The sequence below is a fragment of the Prionailurus bengalensis genome, chromosome D2 (assembly GCF_016509475.1).
Source record: "Prionailurus bengalensis isolate Pbe53 chromosome D2, Fcat_Pben_1.1_paternal_pri, whole genome shotgun sequence".
Taxonomy (NCBI): Eukaryota; Metazoa; Chordata; class Mammalia; order Carnivora; family Felidae; genus Prionailurus; species Prionailurus bengalensis.
This window is the reverse complement of record NC_057351.1, coordinates 17,505,372-17,525,180: the sequence shown is the minus strand read 5'-3', so window position 1 is coordinate 17,525,180 and position 19,809 is coordinate 17,505,372. Positions and strand designations below refer to the sequence as shown.

The 19,809-nt window shown below is 51.9% G+C and overlaps 1 protein-coding gene across 4 annotated transcripts in view; it reads left to right on the top strand.

Annotated features, from left to right (window-relative positions):
• The window catches only part of COG2 (component of oligomeric golgi complex 2), a 47,057-nt gene extending 30,752 nt beyond the window's left edge, over positions 1-16,305 (top strand). For 2 of the 4 annotated variants that reach the window (XM_043596339.1, XM_043596337.1), the window contains 9 exons: positions 178-317; positions 4,993-5,054; positions 6,506-6,657; positions 9,277-9,474; positions 10,295-10,367; positions 10,667-10,809; positions 12,549-12,688; positions 13,956-14,136; positions 15,593-16,305. In XM_043596339.1, the coding sequence (XP_043452274.1) occupies positions 178-317; positions 4,993-5,054; positions 6,506-6,657; positions 9,277-9,474; positions 10,295-10,367; positions 10,667-10,809; positions 12,549-12,688; positions 13,956-14,136; positions 15,593-15,694 (1,191 nt within the window). In that variant the 3' untranslated portion in view covers positions 15,695-16,305. The remainder of the gene's footprint in view (positions 1-177; positions 318-4,992; positions 5,055-6,505; positions 6,658-9,276; positions 9,475-10,294; positions 10,368-10,666; positions 10,810-12,548; positions 12,689-13,955; positions 14,137-15,592) is intronic. The other 2 variants (XM_043596336.1, XM_043596338.1) reach the window with 1 other exon arrangement.
• The last annotated feature ends 3,504 nt before the right edge of the window (positions 16,306-19,809 follow it).

The window sequence follows — 19,809 nt, the reverse complement described above, 5'->3', positions numbered from 1 at the left end:
GCAGTACCGAATGTTCAAGTCAGGACCTCGGACGGGCGACCCCTTTCAGGTCACTGTCAGTTCCGGAAGCTACGACTCAGAGTGTTCTCCTTCTTTATCTTGATTACAGTTTTCCCTGTATGTGCTCGTTCCTGGTTAGTTTGCTCACAGTGAAAATTCCGCCTGTTCTTATTTTAGAAATACACCGTAAGCATGGATTTTGTAAGAGCATTTGAACAGCAGTGTGGAACACAGGCCAGCGTGAGGAGATTAAGAGCACATCCCGCCTATCACAGCTTCAGTAATAAGTGGAACTTGCCTGTTTATTTTCAAATAAGGTCAGTGATTTATCCCCCCCCCCCCCCCACCCCTCCAGCCTTCTGAAATGGGACTAGAATACCAGGTCAGGGTGTTGCCTCCAGGAAACAGTCCTCGGAGATGATCGTGCCGTTCCTTGGGAAACAGGATCGAAAGCGGGAACGTGCAAGAGGTGTCGTCATTGCCGGCGTTCCGGTTGGCATGACAGAAAAACCATTTGGTAATTAAAGGGCTGAGGACCCCGGCCTCGGACTGAGGTGGGCCCCGCGCCCAGCTCCGTCCTCCTGCGCTCCGTCCGCGGCAGCCTGTCCGTTTTGCCCTTCTCCCCACCTGCCTTCGTCAGGCAGCAGGCCCGGCCTACGTGGGTCTGTTGTTGGCTCCTCTGGGCTGGTTTTTCCCTGAGGGTGGGGAGAAGCGTATTCTTCGCCGCTGGTTCCGTCAGTCGGTTTATGAGAATCCTAGTTCTTATTTTGGCCGTCTCTGACATCTTTTGGATGTCTTTGACATCTGTGACATTTGTTCTCTCTGTTCTGGAAAATGGTGACACTTCTAACAGATGTCGTGACGATACCACGTACGTAAATAAGTGCTTTCATAAACTGGGGACATTTAGGATAAACTCTTAGCAACATATGTTCTGTTAGAAAAACAGACGAAAACAGCCATTTTTGCAGAGTGTCTTGAACGAGGTCGTGGTGAGTTCCTTCATCGAATGACATTAACTAGAGCGTTTTAGTTAGGAAGGTCTGGAAAGAGTTGCAGGCTTTTTGTTGAAATCGCTGAGTGCTTTCATTCATTACGATGCAGTCCTTTTCCCTAGAGTTCTGGGGGGAAATTACAGAGGGGGAAATACGTTAAGGATCAGGTCCCTTGATTGTAATTGCTTGCCGTGATTGAGAATGTATGTAATCATCTTCTGATAATGAAATCACAGCCACCAGAATGTCATTGAGGCGCCCTTGCTGGTACCACACTGTATGTTATGCTTAATTTTGCCAGCGTGACATCACCACGGAGCTTGTCTCTCAGTAGGAAATGAAGGATTTGTTCTTCTAAGGTGTTCATGGACTGCACTGGGAGTGGTTGTTGCAGGGTAATGAAGATCAACCCAGGGCAGGAAGCCCTTTTGATGCAGGAGCGGAATTTAAAACAGTGAAGTATTCTTTCATAGTATAAGACTGCAATAGAGGGGCGCCTGCGTGGCTTAGTCGGTTTAGGCCCAACTTTTTTTTTTTTTTAATGTTTATTTATTTTTGAGACAGAGAGAGACAGAGCATGAACGGGGGAGGGTCAGAGAGAGAGGGAGACACAGAATCTGAAGCAGGCTCCAGGCTCTGAGCTGTCAGCACAGAGCCCGACGCGGGGCTCGAACTCATGGACCGTGAGATCATGACCTGAGCCGAAGTCGGACGCCCAACCGACTGAGCCACCCAGGCCTAACTTTTAATACCAGCTTAGGTCGTGATTCCAGGGTCATGGGATAGAGCCCCGCATCAGGCTCAGCGGTGAGCATGGAGCCTGCTTATGATTCTCTCGCTCGCTCGCTCTCTCTCTCTTGCTCTCTCTCGCTCTCTCTCGCTCTCTCGCTCTCTGCCTCTCTGCCCTTCTCTCCTGCTTGTGCCCTTTCTCTCTCTCTAAAAATAAAAATAAAATAAAATTGGGGACTAACGTGTATGTATATATGTATGTATGTACGTGTGTGTATATATATGGCCGCAGTGGAGAAGAAATGTCTAGCATTTCTTCTGTGGTCCGGGTTTGGAGTTAGATTGCTTTAGATGTCCAATACTGTCACATCACGTAGTTCCGCCCGCTGCCTCCAAACTCCTCTTCCTAGTCATTTCCCCAGATCCCGTGACCCCACCCTTGGGGATCCTGCACTGTCGTCCCCCTCCCCTCCCTGCCCCTCCCCCCCCGGACTTGCCTCCCTGGAGCTCTGGTGGCTGTTTCGGGGCGTGCTCTGGGCTCGCCAGGCCGGACGCCACAGCGACAGCACAGCCTCCCCTCAGCCGCCTCTCACGGGGCCGGCAGCCGAGCTGGGTTTAAAGTCAGCCAGTTCCCTGCATGATTTTGTACGTCCTCCAGATTTTAACAGTAAGCAATCAAAAGGATCGGTGAGCCTTTCTCTGTAAACCATTTTACTTAAAATTTGTGAAATTTGTAAAACATCACATCTGAGTTGCGAAGTGTGGAACTTGTATTCACTTATGTTTGTTTTTTCCGTTAAAAAAAAAGTAAGTTCAAGTAATACTTTGTGGGACTGCCCTATTGATTTTTACCAGGCGTCACATTGTTTACTCTGAGTGACGACCAGAAGTTCCACAAACATGACTAGGGTCAGAGTTACATTGTGAGGGGATTCACTTCAGGGCCATTTAAAGGAGGCCCAAAACCCGTGGGGTGGCATACTTTGACATGTTCGTAGGGAGGAACATGAACATTGCTCTCTTGGGAACAGGCTTACGCCACTGGTCTGACGGTAAACCTGCATCCCGCCATCCTAGGAACCGAGGTGGCCCTTCCAGCCAGCGCCATCCGGGGGTGCACTGGAACCCCTCACTGTTCCCGATGCCCTGCCTGGCCTTCATGTCACTTGTTCCCATAGGCGTAGTAGAAAGCAGGTTTAGGGGCGCTTGGTGGGGGGCTCCGTCGGTTAAGCGTCCCACTATTGATTTAAGCTCAAGTCATGATCTCGCCGTTCATGAGATGACAGCATGGAGCCTGCTTGGGATTCTCTCTCTTCCTCTCTCTCTGCCCCTCCTCTGCTCACGCTCGCTCTCAGAATGAATGAACAAACTCCAAAAACAAGAAAAAAGGTTTACGATTCAGTTTCTCACAGGAAGAAAGTAAATGCAAATATGACCCAGGGGTCTCCAGTGCAGTGAGCCGGTGGCTCCGCAGAGACTGGGCTCAGTCCCTGAAATGCCGTAGGCTAAGTTCTCCGCCATCTTTAATTGAAGTCTTTCTAGAATATTGTATACTCCCGGAACATTCACTGTAGATGTATTGCATTCAGTACATGCTGAACATAATATATCTCCTCCTAGCGATGTGGGCTTTCTGCAGCATCGACGTGCTTTCCCTTTGCCCCGAGTACGCGTGTGTGTGGAGTAGACGTGTGCCCCGCGACGCTTCGGATACTACAGGGCAGAGATTGCAACGCCCGGCAGTGTTACCTTCACCGCTTTTATTTTTACGGAAGCGCTTTGCGGTGATTGCGTACCTGTGGCATGCGTGGAGGGATAGGTCTAGAGGCCTCCCCCAAACCCAGATTTCAGAACGTAGAAACATCCTGTCTGGGGTCGCCTCTGTTACAGATACCCTAGCAAGCGCCGTGGGCATCACACGCGCGTGGACGAACTCCAGCGCGGCTTCTCAAGGGTCCCCAAGGTGGCCTCTCCCTTTTTGCCATTTTCCGAGAACGACAGCACCTCACCTCAGTCCTGGAAGTTAACTGCCCAGCAGAGCTGCGCGAGGGGCTGCTGCTGGGCTCCCGGCTGGGGAGGCACAGCTCTGCCAAGTGACCTGGGCAGTTTTACTTTCATGGGTCTTTCGGCGTGGTTGCACGGTCAGATGGCTGTGTCGAGCCCGCGACATAGCACCTGTGCCTCTCACTGGCAGATTCCCCTGGGCAGTAGGAGGGGGCTTCCTTTCCCACGGGAAAGCAGCCAGCTCTCGAGGTTCGGGGCGGCCCGGGGTCTGGGGCTCTGGGCCGTGTTGCACGTTCATGGAGGGCACGGCCGCTGCTCTTGGTCTGACGTGCTGTTCCTTTCACCCTCCAGACAGATTCCTTAAGCTCAGGCTCTGAACTGCTTTGAAAAAAATGTGTACTCTAAAAAACCCAAAAGGCTCAGGGAAATTAATCTTGAGCGGGTGTCAGCATGTATTGCCAGCAGGGGAACTAGCAGGTGACGGGTGTGCTGGGGAAGGTCCGACGGTGGAGGTTCCGTAGTTGGGACCCGATGCCACGTACGCAGCTTGTTTCCAAAACACAGTGTTTTCATGTCACACAGCCCTGAAAACGTGCCCACGCAGTTACTAAAACGGAATTCTGTGACGGGAGAAGGCGCTGCCTGGTGGGCCAGCTGACAACCCAGGAGGACTGACCCGGGAGGCGGGGGCCGGACAGCACGGGAGGCCGGGCAGCAGTGTGAACAGCACACGCAGCGGGCTTTTGTACTGTTCACCGGCTGCTTGCGGTGACTTTTCTCAAACTGCAAACAGATCCGGAGTCCAGCCTTCCCATTCCTTGCTTTAGGGACGTTTCCTTTTTTCCCTACGGCAGCGTGAGTTGAGGTGGATCGGAGATCCCGCGGTCCTGTGGCCGTGAGGCGACGACACCGAGTACAGCCACGTGGGACTGGCCTGACACAGGCTCCTTGATGGCGGTCTAACCGGGTGGTTTGTTTAGTTCAAAAAACACGGGGTTGGTTGTGATTCCAATCAGCCGCAGATAACGGAGAAGCCCTACGTGACGGTGGCTTAATCGGGAGAAATTTATTCCTTGCTCAGTTGAAAACAGTGGGAGAATGGGCCTCCTGGGGCCGGCCGGGCATCTGTAAGGGTGTCTTTGGGACGCTCTTCGGGACAAGCCAGCGGAGGAAGTTCCTGCGGCTCAGAAGGAAGGGAGAACGGGGAGGTAAAGGCATGCAGCAGCAGCATAAACCCTAATCTGTGCTCTTGTTTTTCTCTCAGATTTAGAGAGATCGCAGGATCCTTAGAAGCAGCACTTACAGCTGGGTTGGAGGACGCTCCAGGTAATTTCCATAAAGCGATCAATGGCGGATGTCACGCAAGGGCTTAGTTAAGCTCAGCGCTTACCTAAGCCTTCGTTTTCTGAGGGTACTTTCACCTTCTTCTGTCGCACAGTAGGTGAAAACGTAGCTTAAAAACACGGCTCAACCTCTTTTTTTTTTTTTTCTAAAAGGCTAAAAGTATATTTTTTGGTCCATAGAGCTTCTTTCCTTATAGAGAGGATCAAAAGAACGGACTATTACGCAGCCATAAAAAAAGAACAAAATCTTGCCGTTTGCAACGACACGGAGGGAGCTAGAGAGCGTAATCCTAAGTGAAATAAGGCACTTGGACAAAGAGAAATACAATGTAATTTCACTCATAGGGTGGAATTTTAGAAACGAGACAGATGGACAAAGAAAAAAACGAAACAAACCAAAAAACACAAGACTCTCAGATAGAACAAACTGGTGGTCACCGGAGGGGAGGGGGGTGGGGCGGAGCAGGGGTGAAGTAGGGGATGGAGGCAAAGAGCACACGTATCTCGAGCACCGAGCGATGTATGGAAGTGTTGAATCACTATGTTGTACTCCTGAGACTAGGACAACACTGTATGTTGACTCCACTGGAATTAAAATAAGATTGAAAATAAATGCTTTAAGAACGTAAGAAGCAGACCTCAGTTTTGTCTCTGAATATAACCTGTCACGGGGGATTAGCCCCTGGTGATCAGCGCTTTTTATAGAAAACTGGATTCCGTCCGTTTCCCTCCCAGGCTAAGGTAAAGCGTCAGGATGGCCCTTCCCTCCTGGGGGATGATTTACAACTGGGGCTCCTGCCTCAGGCCTCCTGAGCCCTCGGCCCCAGTCCTGGGACACTGGGCAGGTGACGGTGGGTCGTGGGTTGCAGACAGGTTTGGTTTCCTTCACAGCCTCATTGATCTTGTGTCATGTAGTCACTCCCGGTGGCCACCCACGTAACGCACGGCTGTTTCGATGGCCACACGGGTCTCTAGGCCACTCCCACTTAAGTTTCTGCTCCCTTCTGTGTAGCTAAGTCAGCCTGACTGCACCGTTTTAGGCTCCGAGGTGGTTTTCCGTCTGTCTTTGCAAAACATGGTCCTATGTGATCGACTTCCTGTATGTAGCGAGTTCCGGTAGAGGAACGGAAGAGCAGACAAACGAAACCGGACAAACTCGGAATTGTAGTTGAGACGCTTGCAGGGGACCACTCCAGCTTGGGTTTGTGGACTTGGTACAAAATACCTGTTGACAAGTGATTGCCGAATGCCATAGATGTTCAATCTCAAACATCCGGGAGGGGGAATCGTGTAAAATTATAAAAACGCACTGCCTCAAAAGATGAAACAGCATGGATTGTGGCCGCGTTCTTCACTCTTGAATTACGCATCGGAACTATTAGAATTTAGCTGGGAATTGCCTGAGATTCTTTACGTGTCTGTCTATTTCTCTAGCTGGCAGTTCGTTTTGCCTTTTGGCTTCTCACAGAACATGGAGCAGCCTTCAGAGGTGCTGGTCAGACGAGATGTTCTTGCCGGTGCTGGCGCATCGTCTGTGGAGGCTCACACTGCAGATTTTGGCTCGGTACTCCGTGTTTGTCAGCGAGGTGAGGGCTGGCCGCGTAGCTCGTCCAGAATCACGACCGTTGGGAATTAAGGGGGGGGCGCATCTCGGTGACTCATTTGGTGGAGCGTCCGACTCCGGCTCAGGTCAGCATCTCGCGCTTTGTGGGTCCGAGCCCCGCGTCGGGCTCCGTGCTGACAACTCAGAGCCTGGAACCTGCTTCGGATTCTGTGTCTCCCTCTCTCTCTGCCCCTCCCCCCCTTGCACTCTGTCTCCCTTTTAAAAATAAGTAAACATTGTTAAAAAATATTAAAAAAGAATTAAAGAGGGACACGTGGGTGGCACAGTTAGGTAAGCATCTGACCCTTGATTTCGGCTCAGGTCATGATCTCACAGTTGGTGGGTTCAAGCCCCGTCAGTCAGGCTCTGCTCTGATGGCACAGAGCCTGCTTGAGATTCTCTCTCCCTCTCTCTCTCTGCCCGCCCTCGCTCGTGTGCACACTTTCTCTCAAAAATAAATATTAAAAAAAAAAAAAAATTAAAGATACCTTAAGCTAAATACGCTAAGACTCTTAAAGGCCAGGCTGTCATGAGAGGTCATTTGGAGGACAACAGTCGACTCATTTCTCAAGTCTGTATCCAGTATTTGTTCCCCTTTTCTTGCCGCCGTTGCCTGTGTGGGTGTCTATTATCCCACTGTCCGTGCTTCCTCTTGTGGAAAAGCACTGTCCCGACAAGCTCATTTTCCCGTCTCAAAGCCAGAATCTTCGAGATGCATCGAAATTAAGACAGAGATGCTCATTTTAATGAAAATGAGTAGAAATAAAAACATACGCGTTTTCATCGTATTTGGAAGTTTTAAAAAATCGTATGATCGTCTGGACTACAAGGTAATAAAATTAATTAACCTTCCCTTCATTTCAGAATGCCCTCCCTTTCTCCTTGTCGAGTAGTTGACTCTCTTAAGTATCCGCATGCCTGTGAAGATGGATTAGGTGTTGCGCACACAGCCGTAGCGGTGATCGTACGGGTCAGCCCTGAGCACCCAGGCAGGCCCCGCGCCAGCGTCTCGTGCTCGGAGAGGCCCTGCCCCCTCCTGGACAGTCGCAGGGGACAGACAGACATGCAGCCTGTTCGCTGTGCGTGATGAGTATGAAAATGGGCCTAGGCGTGCGTAAGGTGTCAGGAAGGACTGTGTGACGAAGCCTCAGCTATCAGAAGGAATGCAATCTTGAGTTGGAGAGGAGAGCCCGGTTTGTCTTGCAGGGTCTTCTAACGGAAGGAGCACAGGCTTTCACGGCAGACAGACTGAGGTTCTGCCACTTTTTTTTTTTTTTTTTAAGTTTATTCTGAGAAAGAACGCAAGTAGGGGAGGGGCAGAGAGAGAGAGAGAATCCCAAGCAGGCTCTGCACCGACACGGGGCTCGAACTCATGAACCGTGAGATCAGGACCTGAGCCGAAATCGAGGTGGCCGCCTAACCTCCTGAGCCACCCAGGCGCCCCCAGGTTCTGCCACTTTGAAATTTTGTGGCCTTGGGAGACTTAGCTCTAGGGGTCCCAGATGCTTCACCTCTGAAATGGCAAAACGGTTTCCATAGGTGAGCAGTAAAAAGGGATCTGTTGACCAGCAGATTGTTGACGGAAGTGCTGGTGGATTCTGGGAGCTCGGTGGAAGCTAGTTCTCTTTTTCCCTTCTGCCTTCCTCTGCTCAGAAGGGTTCTTTTTTTTTTTTTTTTTTAATTTTTTTAAGTTTATTTACTTATTTTGAGAGAGACAGAGACAGCACAAGTGGGGGAGGAGGCGGGGCAGAGACAGAGCGAGAGAGAAACCCAAGCGGGCTCCGTGGTGTCAGTTTAGAGCCCAATGTGGGGCTGAAACTCAACGAAATGTGAGGTCATGACCTGAGCTGAAACTGAGAGTCAGACGCTCAACCGACTGAGCCACCCAGGCGCCCCCCCCCCTTTTTTTTTAATTTTTTAAGTTTATTTACTTTGAGAGCAGAAGGGTTCTTAACAGACCACCCTGTCCACCAAGCGGTTTCTGAAGACCCCTGTGCAGTTGATTCCGGGGAGGCAGCGGGGTTGATGTGATTCTTCAGTTAGGCCTGAGTAGGCTGGGTCCTACATTCTTACCAGCCAGTAATTCTCAGGTCTCTAATAAATTATGTTGCCTCACATGTTCATTATTCCGTTTTTTCCTTATGCCGGGGGTACTTCTCTTTGATTTTTCCCTTGTAACAAATCATTATGCAAGTAACACTTTTGCTGATACTATTTGAAACATGGTAAAGTTTGGATCGCGCTTTTTTTAGCCTTATTAATTAATTATAATTAACATTAGGTAAATTTACCGAGCAAACCTGGTAGATGATTTACCTAGTTGAGCTAATGAATTTTTTTGTAACTGTGATATTCCAGAAATTAATTTTCGTTTCGTTTAGGGACCTGTTTTGTTTTCTGCCTGTTACTTTTAATCACCAGAAAGCAGACACGAGCTTAAGGAGGACAAATGTCCGTGGGGTTGTAGTTTGGCTTTGTTTCTCCTTGTTGTTCTTTCGTTGGTAAACTTTTACTGAATACTTTGCAGATGGTGGGCCACAAAACTTAATGCTCAGGTATGTGGCAGGTGGAAAAGTAGTGAATCGTTGAAACGGTTTTTCAGCTTTTACTCAGGCCCATCTCTAATGAAAGTGCCAAGGATATGAAAAAGCCTTTGGTAACTGGTGGCAAAGACCCTTCAGTTACCCACGGAAACAGTGAAGACCAAGCAAGTGGCCCCGCGGAAACAAAGCCCGTGGCTTCCATTTCCAGTACGCAGCTTATATATGTGGTCGCCGACCTGGACAAGCTTCAGGAGCAGGTAGGCCTGTGTCCCAGGAGAAGTCCAGGGGCTCGGTTCTGTGTTTTCGTAGAAAGTGACATGTGCGAGGGTCTGACCCCATATGGCCGCATGGGGCTTGGAATCGTGGGGCCCAGGGCCTCCCGGAGAGCACAGGTTCGCCCGCGCTCCGAGCAGTCTCTCCAGCTTTCCCCCGCGGGGGGGCTCTCTGCCTCCTTGCTTGTCAGTCTAGTCTCCTATTTTGTGAACCTGGGGAGGGGGGTCTCTCCTGCCTTTTCAGTGTTCCCGTCACAAGTGACAAGTGAGCCATGCCCCACTGTTCACTAGCTCCGCGTTTTGGCACGATCGCTGGCAGGTTGGATTTTAATGGGTTGTACCCCCACTTGACCACGTATTTCCTGGCAACAGTTAACCTTCGCGTGTACTTAGAAAGTAAACTGTGAAAACGTCTCCCCCTGTTTTCTCTGGGGATGTCCATGTTTGGGGCCTTTATCATTAACAGGGCTTTGTGGGCCGAATTTGTGTTTGAGTGCTCTGATACGTGAGTCTGTTTTCCGCTTGTCTTTGTTTGGTATCGGGGAAAGCCACAGAATAGAAAATGGTTTTGCTTCTTCCCTGGGCCTGTTAATAGCCGGGGACTGCTGTTTCCCGTGTTGCTGGATTCTGTTTTAGTGAAAGCGTTAAGAATTTTGCTTTCTTCTGATGAAAACTGTAGGAAGTCTTGAGTTTAGTTTCATTTTTCATTAATAGTATTTTAGAGTTTATAGGTGCAAGTTCAATTGCCTCTTCCTTTGAGTTATAAAAAGTACCTGAATATATAAAGTGCATATATTTATTTCAGCTTCCAGAACTCTTGGAAACAATCAAGCCAAAACTTGAAATGATTGGCTTTAAGAATTTTTCTTCTATCTCAGGTAAAAATGAATCTTTAGACTCAGCACATCTCTGAATAAGAAATAATTTAAAATAAAACTTTAGAGCCTGTAGCATATATTTAAACTACCATTTTCTTTTCTAGTTGTCAATCCTTGGTTGTTTCTATATTCTGTTCTGTGATGATAATTTCTCTAGATGAGATATTTTGTTTAATTCTAATAAGTTGATTTGATTTGGCTTATTGTTGTACACTCTGTAAATACTGTGACAGTGTCTAAAATAAAATTCGCACCCGGGCTTCAGTAAGTGGCTAAACTCAGTCTCTGTGTCTGGACAGCAGCCCTGGAGGACTCCCAGACGTCTCTGTCCGCCTGTGCTCCTGCCTTGAGTGACAGGATCATCCAAGACTTAAGTGAGTCTTGCTTCGGCTACCTGAAGAGTGCCCTAGAGGTCCCCAGGCTCTACCGAAGAACCAATAAGGTCAGCACTGTTCCCTGGAAAGCCTTTTGAGGTGGGGAAATACATGACAGGAAAGCCACAGAGGCAGGGGGTTGTTGAGCGAGACCCAGAAATGAGTCCACAGGGGTAGCCCAAGGCGGGCCTGCCCAGCCTCCTCCCGAGAAGCGTTATTTGTGAGAAGGGGACTCTGCAGGTGGATGGTCAGCTGCTTTGGTAATTGGACTCAGACAGCACGGCCTCTTCCCGGATTCCCTTGGCCTTAAGGAAAGATGGTAGTAATTTGAAAAGAACGTGTTTTAACAGATATATATTTTTAATGTTTTTTATTTATTTCTGAGACAGAGAGAGAGAGCGTGAGCAGGGGAGGGGCAGAGAGAGAGAGGGAGACACAGAATCCGAAGCAGGCCCCAGGCTCCGAGCTGTCAGCACAGAGCCCGACGCGGGGCTCAAACTCACAAACCAAGAGATCACGACCTGAGCTGAACTCGGACGCTCAACCGACTGAGTCACCCAGACACCCCTTAACAAAATATTTTTAACTCCTATACGTTGATTCTTGTATTTGGAAAAAATTGAATCGACCTTGCTCCCTTCATATCGTCCTAGCAAGTACCTGCTTTCTGCTGTTCTGTAACTCGAAAAGATTCCAAAAGCTGCATCAGGAACATGAAAAGCATCTCTGAGATGAAAAGGCTGCGGGCACACTGGGGTTTAAAATCGAATTCCCCCGTTGTCTCATTTGGCAGAAAGGCGACTTGGGGAATTCGTTTCGACCAGAGCTGTCGTTTCCGTTCCTGAGCCCTTCTTTCTGTGCGTTTATACGCACCTTTCCTTCTTGCTACATCTCGCTTAATTTTCCATCGAATTTTCTTTTTTCTCCAGTTGTAGAATTGGGTGTCAGGCAGTTTAGCACCAAAGTGATTTTCAGGACCTGTCGTTTTGGGGCGGTCTCTGTGTGCCGAGCATGGGCGTCTTGCCCCCACCCCCCACCCCCGCCTGCGTGACTCGGTGCTCTGGAGGCAGTGAGTGCTCATCAGAGGTGGACAGAGTCTCCCTTGTGGCTCTTCTTTTCCTTTTCCCAAAATCTGGGGCGTGCAGTAGGATTACCGCTTCCAGCAAGAGGACTTTGCCACCTGATTTTCCCTTTCTGGTCTGCCTTGAAGCTCCCACTTCAGAGCGGGAGAGAGAGACCTCCTCTGTGTTCCTAGATACATTCATTTTCTTTGCGGAAGCTACTGGCTTTCCCGTCTGGGGTATTGACCAAGTGCTTGCGGGTCAGATCCGGTGCGCTGGCGGTCATATGCTGTCGTTTGCTCTTCTCCAGAGTAGGCACCAGTGTCCTTGTGTGCAGACGAAGAAGCAAAAACAGAACAAATTACTCGCCGTAGATCCTTGCGTCTCACTCTGTCGACCAGCAGCATTAGCATGACCTGGTGGGAGCCCGTTAGAAATGCACGGCCTCAAACACAGCTCTCCCGGCCCCCGTAACTGCGCACTGCAGTACTTGTTCTCTCTGTCCTTTTCTCTCTCTCTCCCTCTCTGTCTCTGGCTCTAAACATTATTTTCCCTTGCTGTACTCTTCCTGACCCCTCCTGTTCTCAGATATCTTCCGGGAGACAACCTTACTGTCACTATTGGGGAGGGATGGGGTTCGTTCATGTCTCCAAACTGGCACATTAGTAACATCCTTCCGAAGTTGGAATAACTCTTTTTTTTTTTTTCTATACATTTTTTTTCAACCCCTACCATCATTACTCCAGGAAGTGCCAACCACAGCCTCCTCTTACGTGGACAGTGCCCTGAAGCCATTTCGCCAGCTTCAGAGTGGGCACAAGGATAAGCTGAGACAGGCAGTAATCCGACAATGGTTAGAAGGCGCCCTCTCTGAGAGCACTCATAAGTAAGTACCTTAGAAGTAGGCCATCCCGGACTTGCTTAGGGAAGCCCCGAGTCAGAGACCGCGGAGGCCATCGGAGGGTGGCACGTGGCTTGTTGACGACGTCAGATGGCCGCGTCGCTGGACGGGTCGGGTGCAGGCGCTCACACCTGAGTTGGTGGCTGAGCTGCTCTGCCCCCCCCCCCCCCAAGAGTGCGATGGGCCACCTGCCCCCCAGCCGCCCGGGGTTCCCCTGGCCCCGCACTTCCTGGGTCAAGGACTTCTTGGGGGTGCAAGCACATCCCACTCCCCCGGCACGCCCAGCTTTTGGTGCGTAGGGTGCGTTTCACGCGGCCCTTTTTCTGCAAGGCCAGGCACACGTTTTCCCGTAAGATCCGCTCTCTCCTGTGTCCACAGTGGCTCTGCTCACGCCAGATAATCGAAAGCGCAGACTGGCGAGACCACTGCGGCCAAGGAAGAGAAAATACATGTTCTGAAGCCTGATTGTAACTGATAAGCGCTCAGTATCTAAAACCCTGCCACCCGTGAAAATCTCAGGAGGTCTTCGGAATCCCTTTGGTCGAATGTCTCTTCGTTTCTCATTCAATAGACTTTTCCCCAAATGCCGGGATTGAGTTATGTCAAAAGCATCTTACTCAATTTTGCTATTGGATTTTGTTTATTTTCTGATCGTACTTGATTTATTTCAATTACTTCTGAGTTCAGGAACATTTGTGGGTTAATTTAGAACATAACAGTGAATTAGAGTCTTGTTTTTGTGGGCAAATATATACCAAGTGCCAAGTAGCCAGCTTGTAAACAAAGTTTTGAAATACAACTCCTTTATAATTTGCAAATTATATTGAGAGCACAGTGAAGGTGATTAGTGTTATTTAAAAATTTGAAAGCTTTCTATTCTTAAGATGAACTGTTCCTAGAACTGACCGTAAATGAATCTGTTACTTGCACTTGGGGAATGAGCTCCAGCTGTTGCCCCCTTCGAGTAGGAAAGATCATTTGGCCTTCGATGTTCTCTTGTTGGTGTCCGGGACGAAAATTGTAAACAGAGTCCACATGTGTATTTCATGAGTTCTGAGGGATTGTGATGCTAGGGTGTCAAGGCTCCTTTTTTTCAGTCTTAAGAAACATTGGTAAGTTCACCATGGCCGATTTCTTTTATTGGAAATGAGTGTGGGTCTCACGGATCTCTTGTGTTGGCCCACCAAGCCAGTCGGTCTGGGGATGCACGCTAGCCCCTCGGTCTCACCAGTAAGCGTGTCTTGTGCCCAAGGTACTATGAAACCGTGTCCGACGTTCTGAACTCGGTGAAGAAAATGGAGGAGAGCCTGAAGCGGCTGAAACAAGCCAGGAAAACCACTCCCGCCAACCCCATCGGTCCCGGTGGCGGCATGAGTGACGACGACAAAATCAGGCTGCAGCTGGCCTTGGACGTTGAGTACTTGGGAGAGCAGGTAACCGCCGAGCCGTCGTCAGGTGCCTCACCTGAGCCCGGGCGTGCTGCCGAGGGCGGGCGTGTCCTCCCGGGGCTGAAGGGAGGGGTCAGGGCCCCAGAATACTTGAGGGGAAAGGATGTGCGTAACGAATACCGGAAATTGACCAACTGGTCTTTGGTGCAGTTGGCATCCACTTGGCTCACGGAGCCCACTGGAGGGGCAGCTCCCAGACGGAGGCGGCGTCCTTTCTGTCCACCGCCGGGGAAGTGCCTGACACGTAGTCAGGCGGTTAGAATAAGTAGAGAAGCATTAGCCCGTGGATCTCTCAGTGTGGCCCCTGAGAGGTCGTCTGAGCCTGACCTCTTTGCTTCCCTGGCCGAGTCTCCTCTGTTCCCATAAAACACAGGTTTTGGAGTCCCAGCAGGTGCAGGAGCATTGCTGGACATGGTGTCACTTAGGAGGCAGACGTGGGTTGCGTGCCAGGCCTCTCTTCACACAGGTGACTCATTCAAGGATCAGGAAACTTCTCTCGTTCTTGAGAAGCTGGCTTTCTAAACTGTTTAGGGTCCCCTTATAGCACACACCCTCCAGGAAGATCTTGCAGCTGGAGGAGAATTTCCATCCGGAAGTGCTTGCTTTTCTAGCTGACTGAGGACTCTTGCACGTCAGGGTCCTCCCTGGAGATCTAAATTCTGCTGCTTTGATGTGACTTTAGAGATCTGTCCCGGCGGAAGTCCGTTGCCCTATTTCTCTCTCTCATAAGAGAAACCTGCAGTCCTTTTACAAACCAGACAATCTGGTAAAGAAATATGAAGAACAAAGAAGCCAGAGAAAGAGGGGGGGGTGGGGGTGCAGGAAAAGAGACGGCACTCCTTGGCCGCCAGCCCCCAGAATGAACGGCAGCACGCCGACAGATGCCAAATGCTTGGTGTGGGTTTTTCCAGGTTTTCCTGTGCGTGTGTGCGCGTGTGTGTTGCCGTTAACAAAAGCGGGCACGTGGTTTGTCACGACTCAGTTACCACGGCAATCCACGGTAGTTGCTCTGCCACAGCAACCACAGTCCATCAGATTCTAAGAAAACCTGTCGATGACCCGTGAAGACATTAAGTGCTCAGGCCAGCGCTTTTGTGAAAACTGTCCACTTAAAAAATAGTTCGCTTGGTGATTTCTTTTCGTGCGCCTCCTTTGCAGTCCACAAAAGGGGCTCTGCCCCTGGCAAGAGCCTGATCTGATGGACTGAGATAAATGAACATACTGGCGTCTTTGAATGCGCAGGGTTTAACCCCCAAAAGCGAAGCTCTGCAATAAGCAGATCCTTCCTGTGAAGGGAGAAGGCTCTGCCAGCCTTTGGGGAGCTGCCCTTTTCAGATTCCAGAGAGGATGGGGGCGACATCCCGTGTGTTCTTTATGAGGCTCTTTTGTTCGCGCTCAGCTCACACCGCGGTGCCTTTATCCGCTCTCGTGGCCTTTGCAGATACAAAAGATGGGCCTGGCGACAAAGGACATAAAGAGCTTCCCGGCCCTCGCCGAGCTGGTTGCCGCCACCAAGGACCAGGCAACGGCAGAGCAGCCGTGAGCATCTTGGAAGAGCCCGCGGGGTGGGGAAAGCTGGACGTGGAGCCCGAGGGGAAGAAAGTGGCTCTGTCCTCGGGCCCAGTCTCCTCGGCCAAGAAGTGCTTCCACGGCGCCCGACGTCTCGAGCAACACGCCAGGGCAGCTTCTCTCCGCACACTGGGGTCTCCTTTCGCCCAGGACAGAACACAGAAGCCTTTTTCCGTTGTATGGAAGATAGTTTTTAAGACACTTGAAACTTTCTACTCTAGTTTACAGAGCAAATTATTTTATTTTTATTGTAAATCTTAGCGCGGAAGAGCTGATTTCTAAAATACGACTAAAGTGAATATATACGTAGGACCCTGGAAATCTGGGCCCGGGCCCCGACCCTGCTGTCGGAAGCGCCCGCCCGCCGGGGGTGGGGGGCGACGGTGTCGGATGGCTCCCCCTCCTCCGCCGGGAAAGCCGGTGTGCGCGGTGACGCCTCGTGACGCCCTGAGAGAGGCGGCAAGGGGCGCCCCCTCCGTTCTCCCCCTGGGTGCTCAGCGAGAGTGCTCCTGGTCACGCTGTCCCGGCAGGAGCTGGAACCTATAGGAAGATGCATTTCCTGAATAAAAAAAGTGTCTGCCAGAAGCACGTGGGCTCGTGTTTGTGAATCCGGTGCGGGTTGAGTGCTCTGGCCGGGGGGTGGCGTGTCGGGCACATTTCCTCGAGGGCACCTGCCTCTCGCTCTCCTCAGCGGGTCCTCCTCCTGCAGGTGTGGGAGGCGACAAGGCCGCGGCCCTCGTGTCGGGAGAGGCTGCGGGGATGTTGGGAAGAGGTAGGCGCCCGACACGGGCCGCCGAGGCAGGGGCGCTTCTCCCTCTAGCCTGCGTTTCATTGCATCTCCGTCTCCTGGCCCGGAGGTCAGCTCCAGGGAGAGCAAGGAAAAGAGTAAGCGATCGGCAATCAAGAAAGCAGATCCGGGCGCTAGCAGAGATTTTGTCTGTATGTGTGTGAGCGCAGTGATGAGGCAGCGCGGGGAAATAGGGAGCGTGAGAGGAACCCCCGTAAAAGCGGTGAGAGCAGCGGCTTCGGGCGCGTGTCCTCCCCGCCCCTGCGGCCGTGCGGCCCCGCGAGTGTTCGGGGCTTGCACGCTGGGCCTGCCTGTGCTCCCCTGGAGAGCCGGTGCCCCGGCCTCAGCACTGAGCCCTGCCCCGGCTGGAGCGGGACTGACGGGTCGGTACTGGGAGCCCGTGGGTGCGAGAGCAGAAGGGATTTGGCCTCAGGCTTGGACCTCGCGGTGCTGGGCTCGTAGGCGGCAAGGGGCAGGGGGCAGTCAGGAAGGAAGCCGGACGTGAAGTGAGAGAGGGCAAGGCCGACCTGGAGCCAGTGGGGATAGATTGGCACCCACGTTTGTCTCTTGCCGCCCCCACCCGCGTCCCCCAAGTTCAGCGATGGGCCTGCAGAAGTTGAGCTCACGCGCCTGGCCCAGGATTTGAGGGAGGTCCAACAGGGCCCGCGCGTCGTGCCGGGAGCCGTGGGAGCCACCCGGTGGCTGGGCCTGCGGGAGCTTCTGAGTGCAGACATGCCCTTGTGGGCAAGGCAGACCTCCCTCCTTGCCCAGCGGGGAGCTCTGGGAGCTCTGGGAGCGGAGACCCAGCCCTGCCAGGGTGACGAGACCTGCCTACCTGCCGGTGGTCCCCCGGGTTAGCCACATGGCTGAGCGCCTCCCTCCAGCCCGCCGCTGGTCAACAGTAGCCCCAGTGTTTCCTTTCTCCTTGACTGCTCTTTCTCGTTTGTTTCAAAACATGGTTGACCAGGATACAGTGTATTAGCTCCTCCAACTCCAGCCGGCTTATCCCCATTATGGAGACGAGGAAACGGAAATTAAGGAGTTAAAATAGTTAAATGGAATTTAAATCCAGGGAAGATGGTTCCAGAGTCCAGGTTGCTCAGCATCAGGTATTCTCCCTCTTTGATATGAGCATCGGAACAGAAGGGCTGATTGGGCAGGGTTGGGGCCGAAGGCATCCATTTCCCAGACACCTGTCAAGCCCCACGCTCGGCCTGGGTTCAGTAATACCACGTTTCTGGGCTTGTTCTGGGCAACGCCCGTGGTGTTCCACTCCTGTTTCTAGGCTGAAGAAACAAGAACCTTTAGTAAAAAGCAGAACGTTCCAGAACACTTATCCCTGGCTCCCCAGAACGTCTCCTTCATTTAACGTGTGTTTTCTGAGCTTTGCCTTGAAGAGTCATAATGGAACAAAGTTTATGAAGACGAATAATACATTTTTACAGTAAAACTGTAATAGTGTTTTACTTTATAGCCTACAGAATCTAAAAGTCTCAAGCAGAGGAGTCTTTCTGGCCAACTGGTCATGTGGTGCCAGGGAGGCAGGGGATGAGTGGGTGGGGGTGCTCCCAGGCTGCCTGCAAGGCGCCACCTCCATCCTGTGGCTTCCGTGCCCCCCCCCCCCCCGGGGTCACTTCCTGTTAGTTCCCTGTGGCTGTTGTAACAAATTACCGCAAACGGGATGGCTGAAAACGACAGAATTCTCTTCCCTCCTGGTTCTGGAGGCAGAGTCCAAATCAGGTGTCGGCTGGGCCACACTTCCTCTCCCCCTTGCCCGTCCCACTTCTCGTGGCTCGAGGTGTCCCTCGGTTCATGATGGCACAACTCGGCCTCGGCCTCGGCCTCGGCCTTCGCGCGGCCTCCTGCTCTTCTCCGTGTCTCCTCCTCTGTCTCCTACAGGAGCACTGCCGTTGGATTTAGGACCCACCTGCGCAATCCGGGAGGCTCTCGTCGTGAGATCCCCAACTTAATCGCATTTGCAAAGGTCCTTTTGCCCAGTAAGGTCACATGCACAGATTCCAGGGGCCGGCATGTGTGCGGACCTTTTTGGGGGCCCACCATTTTGGCCTCTGCTGCAGCCAACCAGGAAAGGAAAAGCACATGAGGGCCACCCGGGGGCGGTGGGGGCGGGGGCCGCGGCCCCGCCGGGGAGAGCTCCGCACGCTCCAGGGGCTGGAAATGGGTCTAGCTGTGTGTCCAGGAAGAAGAGAAAAAAAGCAGATTTTAGAGCTGCTTCAGTTACACACCCCGGTGTCCTGTTGGGGGTCTTTGCCAGTATTTCTTTGCAGCTCCCTGGGAACTACTCTGTGGAGTTGCCCTGTGAGAGCCACTCAGCCACGAACCTGCCTGTGGAAAAGGGGGCCCCTGGGTCTGCATGCCTCACGGGCTAAAGCAGGGCAGCCACGGACCTCCGGCATGGAGGAGGCCAGCGTCGAGCTTTAAGGACAGCAGCCGCCCTGGTGGTGCGATAATGGGCGTCCACGTGACCCTCCCGTTGACCTTCCCGCTCAAGTTCATGTTTCAGAACCGGAGAATGGTGCCGAACTTCAGATGTCGAGCTAACGGTAGAGTCTTTTTTTTTTTTTTTTTTTTTTTAATTTAATGTTTTTATTTATTTTGAGAGACAGAGCAGGAACAGGGGAGGCACAGAGAGAGAGGGAGACACGGGATCCGAAGCGGGCCCCGGGCTCCGAGCTGTCAGCACAGAGCCCGACGCGGGGCTCGAGCCCGCAAACCGTGAGATCGTGCCCTGAGCGGAAGTCGGACGCTCAACCGACGGAGCCACCCAGGCGCCCCGAGCTAACGGTGGATTCTGAAGCAAGGCCTGTTGGGGGTTCTTACCTGAAGGCACCGTTCACGTTGTCAGCGCGTGGCATCCTCACCCGTGAGAGAGACCTCTCCTCGTCAGCCACCAGACATCCCAGATGGAGCCTCCACCATCTGAGAGGACGCCGGCCTCTCCTGGTCCTCCTCCCACCACCTCAGGTTAGGCAGCTGTGAAGGAGACGCTGTCTTTGCCCCGGGCGAGCCTTCCCCGACACTGCCCACCCCTCTTGAAGAGCCGCCGGGCGTCCTGTCGGATGGCGGCAAAGGCCGGTCTGGACCAAGGGAAGTCACACCTTCCTGTGACTTTGAGAAATGCCTCCACGCGCCACTCGCCCCGTCGCCCCTGTCACACGGAGTCCCAGAACAATCCGGATTCTCCTCTCCTCTCTCCCTCGCTCTCGTCAATGTTGGACTGAAATGTGTTCTTGATCTTTGGGGTGGCGTTTTGATTGTGAAGTAACTCAGTGACGAGGACC